The 14718-nt window shown below is 46.2% G+C and overlaps 1 protein-coding gene across 1 annotated transcript in view; it reads left to right on the top strand.

Moving 5' to 3' along the window:
* Positions 1-14718, top strand: part of ADAMTS2 (ADAM metallopeptidase with thrombospondin type 1 motif 2) — a 243032-nt gene that overhangs the window by 66455 nt on the left and 161859 nt on the right. The window contains exon 3 of the mRNA XM_060636396.3: positions 12028-12187. Coding sequence (XP_060492379.1) covers positions 12028-12187 — 160 coding nt within the window. The remainder of the gene's footprint in view (positions 1-12027; positions 12188-14718) is intronic.

Below are 14718 nucleotides of genomic sequence, written 5' to 3'. Positions count from 1 at the left end.
GTTAAGTGACTCTTTGTCTCGGCTCAAGTCATGATGTCACAGTTCGTGAGTTCAAGCTCTGCATCAGGCTTTGCGCTAATGGCATGGAGCCTGCTTGGAATTCTGTCTCTCCTTCTCTCTGCCCTGTTACCACTTTTGTGTGCTCGTGCTCTCTCTCTCAAGATGAATAAGTAAACTTAAAAAAATTTAAAAAACCACAAAATTCAAAGTAACAGAGGATATCTGTTAAGTCTTTGGATTCTTATAATTTTTTTTAACGCCTAATGTCTATTTCTAGTGACTACATCATAAACCAAATAGCAAAGGAACAGCCATAGAAGAAGGAAGGGGTAGGGCAGGCATCTTCTAATTCACCAGGTTCTGAGGACCAGCCAGTGGATTTGATGGCTGAAGCGCTACCAGGTTCCAGGCCACTGCAGTAGAGCCCTCCCTGTGATCCTCCCTCCTGGCTAGGTTGTGCAGACGGTCACGGAGTTCAAGAACAGAGTGGGTTTGGGGCAAGAGCCAGTGTCGGGGGGCCAGCCCTGCGAAGGGACACCAAGCTGGACAGACACAAGTGGGATCTTGATGGAGTGCCCTTCAGGGACTTCTTTAATATTTATTAAGTGGGGAGAGGAAACAGATTCTTATTAATGAAAATTACATGTAGAAACAGATACATGTGCCCCTGGCAGCAGGAAAATCAAAGTCCCGGGGGGAAAAAAACTCAGCAAAACGTAGCCCACGTTCTGTACCTTGTTCTCTTGTCAATTTTCTTTTGCAGGTTTCTAGACAGATCATTCCTGGGATGCATACTAAGATGCTTGAAATTTAGGCAATAAAAGAAACCCCACTTTCTTTCTGAAGAGCCCCCACCAAGCGTGTCCCAGCCAGTGGTGGGGAGGAGTGACCAAATGTTGGTCTCAGGTGGCCATCCACTGGTCCTGGGGTGGCAGTGCTGGTCTTGAGGTGGGCAGCCTGCAGTCTCAGGGTGACCAGATGCTGGTCTGGGGGTGGTCATCCATTGGTCTCACATGGTCAGCCTCTGGATTCTGTGGGGTCATGCGCTGATCTTGGGGCAGGTGTCTGCCTGCTCCATTTGTGAGCACTGTCAGTTAGAAGTCTCTGGTTTCACGAGGAAACCTGAGTAACCTGGCATCATGCTTCAGGTTTATCTCAGTGTGCTCTGTGCCCTTGAGATGGGTCCTTGGGAGGGTTCCTTCCAGGCAGCTGGGCCAGCTTGGGCCCTGGTCTCCTGACTGTGGCTCAGGACAGCATCAGATTCAGTGCCCTTGGGTCAGCCCAGCAGGAGGCCAGCCAGGGAGGAGAGCCTGACCTTGGCATGTAGGGAGACCCTTAACTCTTCTGAAATCTTTTAGGCCAGAGAGGGCCGCTCCTCACCAGGTTGGGTTGTCACATTGGGTCCCTCTAGAATAACCCCAGGGCCATCAGGCTGTGGCATAGATGGCTCCTAGTCTGGGGTGCAAGAGTCCCTCCAGAAGAGGGGGTTGCCTTGCTGTTTGCTGGTGTCTTATTGTCTTGCCCCCTAATTGCCACAATCGGTCTGGTTTGGCCCAGGGTCCCACCCGGGAGATGCTCCCTCCACCTGGGGTCTGGGTCTGATTCCTAGACCGTATGTGTTCCCAGCAGGCTTTCCCACCCCTGGGTTTTAGTTCTCTCATTTGCAAAGCAAGCAGGTGGATGACATCAGTTGGGTTGCAGAGCACCGTCAGCCTGTGCTCCAGTTCTGTGTCCCAGGCTGTATCTGCTCCTGCAGCAACCATGTGATGGGGAGGGATGATCAACTCTGTTTACAGGCAATTCATTGGAGGCTCAGGGAGCCTTAGCACCTTGGCTGAGGTCACCTGGTCAGGAAGAAACAGAGCTGGGAACCCAGAACGCTGACTCTGGACTGCGTGGCTAGTTCCCACGTGTACTTGAATGGGTTCTTTGATAAGATGGGTTTGAGACACCAGTCTGCCCCCAAACCACAAATGTGGGAGATGTCAGTGGCACTGTGGAGGAAGGAACTCTTGCTGTTGTCCACAGTCACCCACAAGGCAGTTGGAAGGGGATGGCCCATGATGTCCCCGCCTTTCCTGTGTCTCAGAGGACATGCCCCACTGTTGTGGGGTCATTTACTCACTCATCCGCAAGCATTTGCTCACTCCCTGCCTGGCCTGATGGGACCCTGGGACCCGGGCATGAGTCAGAGTGTAGGGCCTGCAGAGTTCTCACAGGCTTGTCCTCCCCTCACTCCTCCCACAGACTGGTGACCTTGGCACCCTGGTCTTGGCCCCCATAGCTCTGGCTCCTACTCTTCCTTTGCATCTTAGACCCCTTCCCCAGAATACCGAGATGCTGCAAACCCACGTCTTTGGGGGGGCTGCCGTGCCTGCTTCTCTCCAATCCTGTGCCCTTCAGAGAATGGCCACCCCCTTCATCCCACTGCCCACTGGGATCCTGTATTCATTTTCTGCAGCTGATGTAACAAATTACTGAGAACAAGAGAAACTTATTCTCTCACAGGTCTGGAGGCCAAGGTCAGGGTGTTGGCAGGGCCACATTCTCCCTGGAGGCTGGAGAGGAGAATTCGAGGGAACTCCTGGCCAGTGCCAGCTACGCTGGTGTGTTAGATGGGCAGCCGGAAATGCCAGCTTTTCTGATGTTTTGAGAGAATTTGAAAATCTGGTCATTTATGTGAAATCCTCTGATTCTTAAGTTGGAGCAACTAATTTAAGCTTTTAAGAAGCTTAGAGTGAGGTCACCAAGTTGGCAGAGTAGGGGATTCAGCCTCCATCCCCCAAAGAAGATGAATAATTAGGCAACTATCCACCAACAAAAACATCTCCAGGAAAACTCAGGAGTCCACTTAAACTTCGGCAATACAGTAGAACAAAAACCCTGAGAAAAATGGCACGAGAAGAAAAGGAAGGCAGCTTCATTTTGTCTGTATCACCCCGTCCCCCGGGCTAGCGCTGCTCTGTGCCAAGAGGGAACTTCCCCAGCATGAGTTTCCCACACCGGGAAAGGGAGAGTGGGGTGTGCGACCAGCTTCCCTAGCCTCTCAGTGAACAAAGGACCCACTCTGTGTCACCCCATCCAGAAACCAGTGAAGCTGAGAGGTATAGAGATGGCTAGGAACAAAGAAGAAGGACAAGAATTACCAGCATTAGGGATGACCATGGTTCCCCGTGGTCCACTCCACAGGGGACCCCAGCAGTTTTCACTGCTGAAGAAACCGATGGTCAGCACAGCTGCTATGGACCCCTGCAGATTTTTTAAATTGATTTTTTAAAAAGTTTGTTTTTGAGAGAGAGAGAGAGAGAGAAGGGGAAGGGCAGAGAGAAAGGGGGAGAGAGAATCCCAAGCAGGCTCCATGCTGTCAACGTGGAGCCCAGCGCCAGGGCTCGATCCCACAAACTGTGAGATCACGACCTGAGCCAAAATCAAGAGTCAGATGCTTAACCAACTGAGCCACCCAGGTGCCTCTAGAGCCTGCAGATTTTACCACTGAGTTTTCATCCCACACGCTTTCACGCTTACAGACACTAGCTGCTTGAGTCCCTCCTGCTCCCTCTTCCCACACCCTCCCCCCAAGCCTGGGATCTGCATCAGCAGCCTTCCCTGGCCTCTGTGGCTGCACGAGTGCAGAACACCAGCCTAGACTCCTGTGGCTGACCCCCATTGCTATGTATACACAGGGCTAACCCCTTCAGCTGTACACATGCATACTGCTGACCTGACTCTTGTCACCAACCTCCACTGCCATGTGTGTGCCTGTGGTGAGACCCTGCCACTATGGGAGTGCACAGTGACAGCTAGGTCACTGGTAACTGTTAGTGTGTCTGTGGTTGGCTTTGGTTCTTACTGCTGGTCCTGGCTCTTGTCACAAGTATATATGAAACAAGACCCTGCCACTCGACAGGCACCTGCAGCTGATCCCCATAGCTGAGTGTGTGCATACCAACAGGTCTGGCCACTACCACTGCCTGCCCTGATCCCTAGCCACTAGACCTGAAGGCGCCACTGAAGACCCCAAGAGTGCTTGTAGCCATTGAAGACCCCCATAGTGCTTTCCAGGGACCATGAACTTGTCAATGTTGTGGATTCTAGCATCCTAAGCCAATGAAACATCATGTCTTCCCTACTCACCCTGCCTCCCCCCTGGACCCAGAACCACCACACACCCCCTGCAGTTGGTGCCCTGCTTTTGCCCACCAGATCTGGGGGCCAGATGTCAACAACATGACCCAGTGTGCTCCCACCTGCAGATGAAGGTCTTCCCTTACTGAAGTCAGCTTATAAAGTCTGGAAATGCACAGAAACCTATGCAAGGCTACAGGGATTATGAGGAATCAGAGAAATGAGGCCCCATCAAAAGAACACAGTAAACTTCCAGCAACTGATCTGAAAGAAACGGAGATACATGAATTGCCTGATAAAGAATTCAAAATAATCATTCTAAGTTTCCTCAGAGAGCTTAAGAGAGCTAGGAAAACAACACAAGAACAAAATGAAAAGTTTAACAAAGAGAAAACATAAAAAAGAACCAAACAGAAATATTGGGGTTTAAAAACAGAATGATTGGAGTGCAGAATTCAATAGAGAGTGTCAACATCAGATTGGACCACGTAGAAGAGACAGTCAGTGAGGTAGAAGGCAGATCATGTGAAATTATCCAGTCAGAGGAGCGAGAGTATGAAAAGGAATGGAGGAAGGCCATAGAGCTTATGGGTCACTAGTAAGAGACACAATCTATGCATTATTGGAATTCCAGAAAGAGAAGACAGGGAGAAAGGGGCAGAGAGTTTATTTAAAGAAATACTGGCTGAGAGCTTCCTAAACCCGGGGAGAGATTTGGAATCCAAGTTCATGAAAATCACCCCCAAATTTCTATCTAGAAAGATCTTCTCCAAGACACATTATAGTAAACCATCTAAAGTCAAAGACAAAGAGATCCTTTCAAATGCAGCAAGAGAAAAAATTTCTCTCTTACCAGAGACCCCCCACCCCATAAAGCTCTCAGTGGATTTCTCAGCAGATACCTTGCTGGCCAGAAAAGATGGGGAGGATATATTCAAGGTGCTGAAAAAAAAAAAAAGAAAAACTATCAACAAAGAATACTTTATCTTGCCAAGTTGTCCTTCAGAAATGAAGACATGATAAAGACTTTACCAACCAAACAAAAGCTGAGGAAAGCTCATCACATTAGTCCTACTTTACAAGAAATACTGAGGGGTGCCTGGATGGCTCAGTTGGTTAAGCATCTGACTCTTGATTTTGGCTCAGGTCATGATCTCATCATTGTGAGTGAGATTGAGCCCTGTGTCTGCACTGTCAGCAAAGAGCCTGCTTGGGATTCTCTCTCCCCCTCACCTGCGCATCCACATGTACATGTGCATGCACATACTCTCTCTCTCTCAAATAAATAAACATTAAAAAAAATAAATGCTGAAAGGAGTTCTTCAAGCTGAAACAAAAGGGTGCTAATTAGTAACATAAGAACATGTGAAAAAATATAACACCCCCATAAAGTATATAATCAAATTCAGAATACTTTAATACTGTAATATGGTCTAATATAAAGGTTAAAGAATGCAAGTATTAAAAATAGCTATAGCTATAATAATTTGTCAATGAATACATGGTATGAAGAGATGTAAATTGTGACATCAGAAACATAAAATGTGGGAGTGGAAAATAAAAGGGAGAGTTTTTGTGTTCAATTGAAATTAAGTTGTTATCCTTGTCTGAGGAAATACTCAGCATCTTAGAGACTGGAAAGTGTAAGTGCTTTTTGGTGAATGCAGTAACCTAACTTCTTCCCAGCCTGCTGTCCTGGACCTGAGGTGCAGCCTCCAGCCCTGCCATCCCTCCTGCAGACTGGATCCCCCTACAGCCATTTCTGTTCTAATGGAGTGTTGTACAGCCTTTAGTCCATGGGAAATCTTTGTAGTAAGAAACCAAGGACCTGTTTTCCATCCGACATGTGTGAATGCCTTACACCCCTTTATTCTACATTAAGTCCTAGTTCAGGTTCTTTGAGAATGAGCAGGGAAAGGGCAGGGAATCCCAAGCGGACTCTGCTCTGGCAGGTCAGCCCAATGCAGAGGATCATTGAGTTGAAACTGAGAGTCCACATGCTTGACTGACTCAGCCACCCAGGCACCCTAGTCCTATTTTAGCCTTACATCTCCAAATGGTGAAACATTTCAATAAAATAACAATGATTTTGAAAAAAAAAGAAACTAAGATGTTATCAACATTTATTATATCTGTAAGATGAGTAAGCCTCAGAGTAACTGCAAAACAAAAACCTATGGGAGATGCACATGAGATAAAGAGAAGAGAATCAAAGTATACCACTGTAAAAAATCATCAACTCACAAAAGAAGACAGCAAGAGAGGGAGAAAGGAACAAAGGAACTATAAAACAGAAAACAATTAAGATGGCTTTGGTGAGTCTTTAACTATCAATAATTACTTTAAATGTAAATGGGTTAAATTCTCCAATCAAAAGTCTTAGAGTGACTGAGTGGATTGAAAAAAAAGGAAGACCCAACTATATGCTGCCTACGAGAGACTTACTTCAGCTTTAAGGACACACTTAGCCTTAAAGTGGAGGGATGATAAAAGATATTCCATGAAAATGAAAACAGAACAGAGCAGGGGTAGCTATACTTATAATAGATAAAATAGAGTTAAGTCAAAAACTGTAACAAGAGAAAAAGAAGGTCATTATACAGTTGTAAAGTGGTCATCAAGAGAATATAAGAAGTATAAATGTATATATACACTCAACATCAGAGCACCTAAATGTAATAAATCAAATACTAATAGGTCCGAAGGGAGAGAGAGACAACAATACAATAATAGTAGCCCCACTTTCAATAGTGGATAGATCATTCAGACAGAAAATCAATAAGGAAACATTGGACTTGAACCATACTTTAGACCAAATGGACTTAACATGTATACAGAACATTCCATCCAATAACAGCAGAATACACATTCTTCTTAAGTGCACATGGAACAATCTCCAGGACAGATGACATGTTAGGGTGGAGAAAAATCTTAGCAAATGTAAATCATACCAAGTAACTTTTCTGATTACAGTGGTATGAAACTAGAAATCAACAACAGGAGGAAAACTGGAAAATTCACAAATATGCAGAAACTAAACAACACATTCTTGAACAACCAGTGGGTCAGAGAAGAAATCAAAAAGGAAATAAGGAAAGTATCTTGAAACAAACAAAAATGGAAACACAACATACCAGAACTTATGTGATACTGCAAAAGCAGTTCTAAGAAGGAAGTTTATTTTATTTCTGTTTTTTGTTTTTTGTTTTTTTTTCAATATATGAAGTTTATTGTCAAATTGGTTTCCATACAACACCCAGTGCTCATCCCAAAAGGTGGCCTCCTCAATACCCATCACCCACCCTCCCCTCCCTCCCACCCCCCATCAACCCTCAGTTTGTTCTCAGTTTTTAAGAGTCTTTTATGCTTTGGTTCTCTTCCACTCTAACTTCTTTTTTTTTTCCTTAAGAAGGAAGTTTATAGTGATAAATACCTACAATAAAAAATATTTCAAATAAACAGCATAACTTTACACCTCAAGGAACTTGGAAAAGAAAAACAAACTAAGCCCAGAGTTAGCTGAAGGAAGGAGATAACAAAGATAATTTCAGGACTAAAATAAGTAGAGAATAGAAAAACAATAAAAAGATGAACAAAACCAAATAAAGATGTAAATAAAATTTAAAAAGATATTATAACCAATATCACAGAAATATGAAGGATCGTAAGAGAATACTATGAACAAGTATACAACAACAGATTAGACAACCTTGAAGAAGTGGATACATTCCTAGAATCATATAATCTACCAAGACTGAATCAGGAAGAAATAGAAAGTCTAAACAGACCAGTAATGAGAAGGAGATTGGACCCATAATCAAAAATATTTCCAAACAAAGAAAAGCCCCAGAGTAGATGATTTCACAACTAAATTCTACCAAACATTTCAAGATGAACTAATGCCAATCCTTCTCAAACTCTTCCAAAAAATTGTGGAGGAAAGAACACTCCCAAACTCATTTTATAATGCCCAAACCAGAAAAGGATGCTACAAGAAAAGAAAACTATAAGCCAATATCCCAGGTGAATATAGATGCAAAAATTCTCAACAAAATACTAGCAAACCAAATTCAATAGCACATTAAAAGGATCATGCATATTATCAGGTAGGATTTATCCCTGGGATGCAAGGTTGTTTCAACATATGCAAATCAATAAATGTGATACACCAGCTTAACAGAATGAAAAACAAAATTCATATGATCATTCCAATAGATGCAGAAGAAGCATTGGACAAAATTCAACTTCCTTTCATGATAAAACTCTCAACAAATTGGGTGTAGAAGGAACATAGCTCAACATAATAAAGGTTGTATGTGACAAACCCACAGCTATTATCATACTCAATAGTGAAATGTTAAATGCTTTCCTGCTAAGATAATGAACAAAACAGGGATGCCCACTCCCACCACTCCAGTTCAACTTAGTACTGGAACAATTTTTTTAAGCTTATTTATTATTTAGTAATCTCTACACCCAATGTGGGATTTGAACTCCTGACCTCAGGAACAAGAGTTGTATGCTCTTCTAACTGAACCAGCCAGGTGCCCCAGTAGTGAGACTTCTAACCAGAATAGTCAGGAAAGATAAAGAAATAAAAGGCATCCAAATAGGAAGGGAAGAAGTAAAATTGTCTATATTTTCTGGTTACATGATCTTATATACAGAAAATCCTAAAGACTCCATCAGAAAACTGTTAGAATTAATCAAATTGGTTAAAGTTTCAGGATACAAAAATCAACATACAAAAATCAATTACATTTCTATATGAGAACAGTGAGCTATCTGACAAAGGAAGAAAACAATTTCATTTACAATCACTCTAAACACACATCACATCACCCAAGGAAGTGAAAGATCTACACACACACACACACACACACACACACACACACACACACACGCAAGGATATTGATGAAAGAAACTGAAGAAGATACAAATAAATGGGAAGATATACTTTGTTCATGGATCAGAAGAGTTAATGATGCTAAAATGTCCATACTACACAGAGCCATGTCTAGATTCAATGGAATCTCTATCAAAATTCCAAATTCTAATAGAAAACCAATCGTAAAATTTATATGGAACCATCAAAGACCCCAAATAGCCAAACAAAAAATGGTGGAGGCATTATTCTGATTCCAAACTGCATTTCAAAGCTATAGTAATCAAAACAGTATGATACTGGCACATAGACAAATAGAACAGAATTGAGGGTCCAGAAATAATCCCACACATAACACAGTGAGTTTATATTTGGCCAAGGAGCCAAGAATACTCAATGGGGAAAGATAATCTCCTCAATAAATAGTGTTGGATAATAACATGCCAAAGAATGAAATTGGACCCCTGTCCTGCACCACTCACAAAAATTAACTCGAAATCGATTAAAGACTTCAACGTAAAATCATAAAACTTGAAGAAAATATAGGAAAAAACTTCTTGACATTGGTCTTGGCAATGATTTTTTGGATATGACACCAACAGTATAAACAACAAAACCAAAAATCAGTAAGTGGGACTACATCAAACTAAAAAGCTTTTGCACAGCAAAGGAAACCATCAACAAAATGAAAAGCCAACCTGTGGAATAAGAGAAAATATTGCAAAGCAGCATGTATCAGATAAGAGGTTAATATCCAAAATACATACAGAAGTTATACAACTCAAAGCAGAAAAAAAATCTGATTAAAAAAATAGACAAAGGGCTTACATTAGACATTTTTTTCACAGAAGACATACAGATGGTCAATAAATACATAAAAGGTGCTCAACCTCAGGGAAATGCAAATCAAAGCCAACCATGTCGCATAACATCTGTTAGAGTGGTTATCAAAAATGTGAAATAACAAGTGTTGGTGAGGATGTGGAGACAGGGAGCCCTTCTGCACTGTGAGTAGGAATGTGAGCTGGTTCTGTCACTATGTCACTATGGAGATTCCTCAAAAAATTAAAAATAGAACTACTGTATGATCTAGAAGTCCCACTTGTGTGTATGTATATAGAGGAAATGCCAACAGAATATTGAAGTGATATCTGCACTCCCATATCCATTGTGTCATTATTCATGATAGGCAAGAAAGCAACCTAAATGTCCACCTGTAGATGACAGGTTGATAAATGTGGTTTGTATATACAATGGAGTATTATTCAGCCTTTATAAAGAAGGATATCCTGCTGTTTGTGACAACAGGGATGAAACTGGATACTATGCTAAGTGAAATAAGCTAGACACAGAAAGACAAATGTAATCTAAAATATTCAAACTTGGGGCACCTGGGGTGGCTCAGTCAGTTGGGCATCTGACTCTTGATTTCAGCTCAGGTCATGATTTCATGGTTCATGAGATTAAGCCCCGTGTCAGGTTCTATGCTGACAGTGTGGAGCCTGCTTCAGATTCTCTCTCTCCCTCTGCCTCTCCCCTGCTCATGGTTGCTCTCAAAATAAATAAACTTAAAAAAAAGTAAAATAAAATACTCAGACTTATAGCAGTGGAGTAGAATGGTGGTTGCCAGAGGCTGAGGGGAGGGGAAAATGGGAGGTGATGGTACGAAATTTTAGTTATGCAAATTAAGTTTTGGAGATCTATTATATAGCACAGTGCCTGTAGCTAACAATATTCTATCATATACTTACAATTTGCTAAGAGGGTCAAATATCATATGAAGTGTTCTTACCATGAGAAAATGATAATAATAAAGGGGGTGGGAAGATAACTTGAAGGTGATGGATATGTTTATGCCCTTGATGGTGGTGGTTTCATGAGTGATACTTATTCCCAAACTCATTGAGTTGTATACATTAACTGTACACATCTTTTTACATGCCAATCATATTTCAGTAAAATGGTTTTTAAAAACCCACCCAGAACCCTGAATGGGTCATAAATGTGTGATCTAAAGGAAATGTATCTGCAGGTTGACACAGTGGGGCCCCCCAGTGTGAGACCACCAGTTTATGGATAATAGATTGAAAATCAAAAGCATGGAAGTTGGATGGATGGCCAAAGGGAGGGTAGGGCCCTGTGCCTGCAGTTGGGGGATCTGAACGAGGTGCTGAAGGAAGAAGGGGAGTTTGCCAGATGGCCAAGGTGAGAAGGCCTAGCTGTGAGTGCTGAATTGGAAGGAGGGGCTGTCCCGGCCACTGGTGTGAGGTGTGCGAGTTAGGGACTGGGGGTGGGGGTGGGGGGCAGTGGGAAGCTGAGAGTTTTGGATGCCACAGTACAGAGCAGCCTGAATCCTGACAGGGACAGGGGTCCAGGAAAGGCTTTCCAGCACGGGGAGGGGGGAGGCGGCTACAGCCGGTCTTGGGGGAGACAGCAGTCCAGTTGCTGCGGAGTCTGGGCCGGTGACTGATGTAGGTATAGGTAGGGGTAGACGGTGGGGGATGGGGACCGTGGCCGGCCTCAGAGCTGCATGCTGTGTCCGTGGCGTGCACTGTGGTCAGCGTGTGTTTCACAAGGGAAGCTGGAATAGTCCAGTTTTGAGACCCGAAATCTCATCATTTTGAGGGTCGGGTTCAGAACTTTTGAAAATACTGTTTTGGTCTAGCTGGCCATGTCTGCGGCAGATGTAGTCCCCAGTTGACAGTTTTGGCCTTTGTCTTGGATTTTAGGCTTCTGGGAGGAGGGCGTGGGGGCGACTCAGACTCATGCAGACTCACCACGCTCCAGGGCTCTGGCCTCAGTGACTAGAAGTGGAGGCTCTGGGCAGATGAGACTTCTGGGGTCATGTGTGTGTGCCCCCACCCCGGCCTGGGGTTCAAGCCTGACACCTAGCTGGGGTGCTGGGCAGGGTCCCTCTGGTCCTATCAGTCTGGTGGGAGGTTCTTCCCTCTGGGACCCCTCCTTGGTCTGTCTGCTGTGCTCTGGGAATTTGAACCATTTCATTTTTGCCCCACAGGCTGGCCTGATCCGTATGGAAGAGGAGGAGTTCTTCATCGAGCCCTTGGAGAAGGGGCTGGCAGCTGAGGAGGCTGAGCAGGGCCGTGTGCATGTGGTGTATCGCCGGCCACCCACTCCCAGATCCCCTCCTCTGGGGGGGCCACAGGCCCTGGACACAGGTAAGGCTGCTTGGTAAGCCCTGGTTGTGTCCCCGGGGACCCAGGCACCCCTTCTGCAGGCCTGGTCCCAGGCTGAGCGTGAGCTCTGCTCTCACTGACCACATGGCACGGTGGGAGTACTGGGGTGCTGGGCGGGGGACTCTGCTGTGGCTGCACATGGGCCACAACCAGCAAGTGTCAGGGAGCCGGGGAAGCACAGACTAGGCCTGCACTTGGGCCCGAGTTCGGTGCCCATGTCTGAGCCTGTTTCTCTGAAGAAGATATCTGCTGGCCCCAGACAGCCTCTCCTTCCTTCTGTGTGGTCCACTTTCCCTGCAATGATGATTGACTGCCCCTTCCAGGCCACTCCCAGAGAAGGGTCCTGAGTTCTCTTCAGGCCCCATTTGGACCTTGCTTCCTCTGGGAGACAGCCAGATGCCGCGAGGGGAGGGGAGGGCAGGACGAAGACCCCAGAAGTGCTCCTAGCAGCTTCGGCAGCCTGTACACAGACTCAGATCATTTTTTTTTTTTTCTTTCTTTTTCAACTTAGAACCAAGGTGCTCTCTGGGCCCAGGAGCATGGAAGGAGCTTCTGGATGGGCATGGTGACAGCTGCTGGCTGTAGCCCCTCAGACCCTTCAAGGAGTCTTGGCCTACCTCCAGCCCAAACCTCCCCTCTCTTCTTGGGATCTTGGGTGCTGGGTTGCAGCAAGGCCAGGTTGGGGTCTGACCATGGTCCTAGCAGGCCTCGCGGTCCTCAGGGCCCCAGGGACCAGATAAGGCTGCCTTGCCTGTGCCTAGGCTAGGCTCAGCCCCCAGCCTCTGGTCCTGATGGACCCCTGGCTGCAGATGGTCAGGGCAGCTGGGCCTTAGGTCAGGCTCATCTGCATGTGTACAGAGAGCCCCGAAGGCCCCGCTGGGCCAGCCCAGCTATGCTGTGATTTGCCGAGACACTCCCATCACCCGAAGCCGCCCGGGCTCATTTATTTCAGGTCTCTCTGACTGCCCAGCTTGACAGATAAATTGGGTGCAGGCTGGCAGGGCACCATTCTAATTTCAAGGAGTGGCAACAGATACCTTTGCAAAGCAATTGTTCCGTCAGGAAGCTCAGCGCTCTCTGGAGCTGATCAATACTTTGGGCAGACCCTTTTTCCCAGGTGATGAATTGCTGTCTGCCAGGCCTTCTTCAGGCTCAGCCTTCCTGCCTCTTTCCTACCCATGGGCTTCTCCGCAGGGGGAGGAATGGAGAATGACCCCAGAGCGTGAGCATAAGAGTGAAAATAGGGCAGGCGAAATGCCCCGGACCAGGGATAAGGGACTATACTGGCCAGCTGTCCTTGGGCAAGTTTGGGCCTCTCTCTGTCCAGTGGGATCAGAAGGGCCTGTTTCTCAGAGAGCTGAGGGCTTTTGGCTTGATGCTTCTGGGCTCTACTCAGTCTAGGTGAGGTAGAGCCTGCAAAGAGGGGCTGTCAGGTGCTCTGGGCTCGCTCCAATTCCAGATTCCATGTGGTGCCTATCTCCTGAATGTGGCAGCCTTCCCCCTTGGCCTTGCTGGCTTTGCCTTATTTTCTGGGCTTCTGTTGGTCTTTTGGTACCTTCTGTTAAATCCATCCTCCCTTCCCGCCACCTATTGTTAGAACTTAGGATGCAGGAAAGGAATTTCAAGCTACAAACAAACCTAGAAACCAGTGGCCTTAGAAGATGCTGGGAAAAGCTGGCTTCATGGGTTGGAAGCTGAGATTGTGCTAGAAAGTGGTGGGGTGTGGTGAAGGTATTCCAGCCTGGACCTTAGACCTCAGGCCTGGGCTTTGGGTGTGTAGGCTCCAGGCTGTGGGGCTGTGGGTGGTTGGTCCAGGCCACAGGCCCAGGGTCTGGGGCCAAGTCCCCTTTCAGTCACGTCCATGCCCAGTGTCAGCATGACCCTGTGTGGGTGACTTGGTCCACCCACACAGTGAGAGTACATTTCTCACCGGATGTGCCTGATTGTTCCCACTCACTCAGGACTGAGGCGCACTCACTGACTGGAGGGGGTCCAGACGCAAGTTATGCTGGGGCTGGGCCGAGGGCCCACGGTGAACTTAGACAGTCCAGCTTTCCATTAGCCTGGGCCTTGTCCAGGCCCATAGTGTGTGTGTGCGCGCGTGTGTGTAAGCCAGGGGATCCTTTCTTCTAGTGAATTCTGATGGGGACTCTGATATATCAGTATGGCTGTGGCTGAAACAAGCAGGAGGTGCTGACTTGAGGCTTCCCCCCCACCTCCCCACCCTCTCCCAAGGCAACTTCCGGAAGCAGGTTTGAAGCACCCATGATGGGCCATGGATATGAGAGGTTCTCTGGGGAAGGGAAAATATCTGTTGTGGGTCTTCCAGTCTCGGCGGGGCGGGGGGGGGGAGGCGGTGGTGGCATCTGACTGGGTGTGGGGTTGGGGGTAGGGGTACCTATTGGGGGTGGGTAGGTGTGTCCCACACAGCCCTTCCCGGGTGCTGAGACACACTGTCCTGTTTTCTCTGAGCACCTAACAGCCTTCCTGGGGTGCTCTCAGGAGGTCGCCCA

This window comes from Panthera onca, chromosome A1 (genome assembly GCF_046562875.1).
Source record: "Panthera onca isolate mPanOnc1 chromosome A1, mPanOnc1 haplotype 2, whole genome shotgun sequence".
Lineage (NCBI taxonomy): Eukaryota > Metazoa > Chordata > Mammalia > Carnivora > Felidae > Panthera > Panthera onca.
This window is presented reverse-complemented; position numbering and strand designations above follow the sequence as displayed.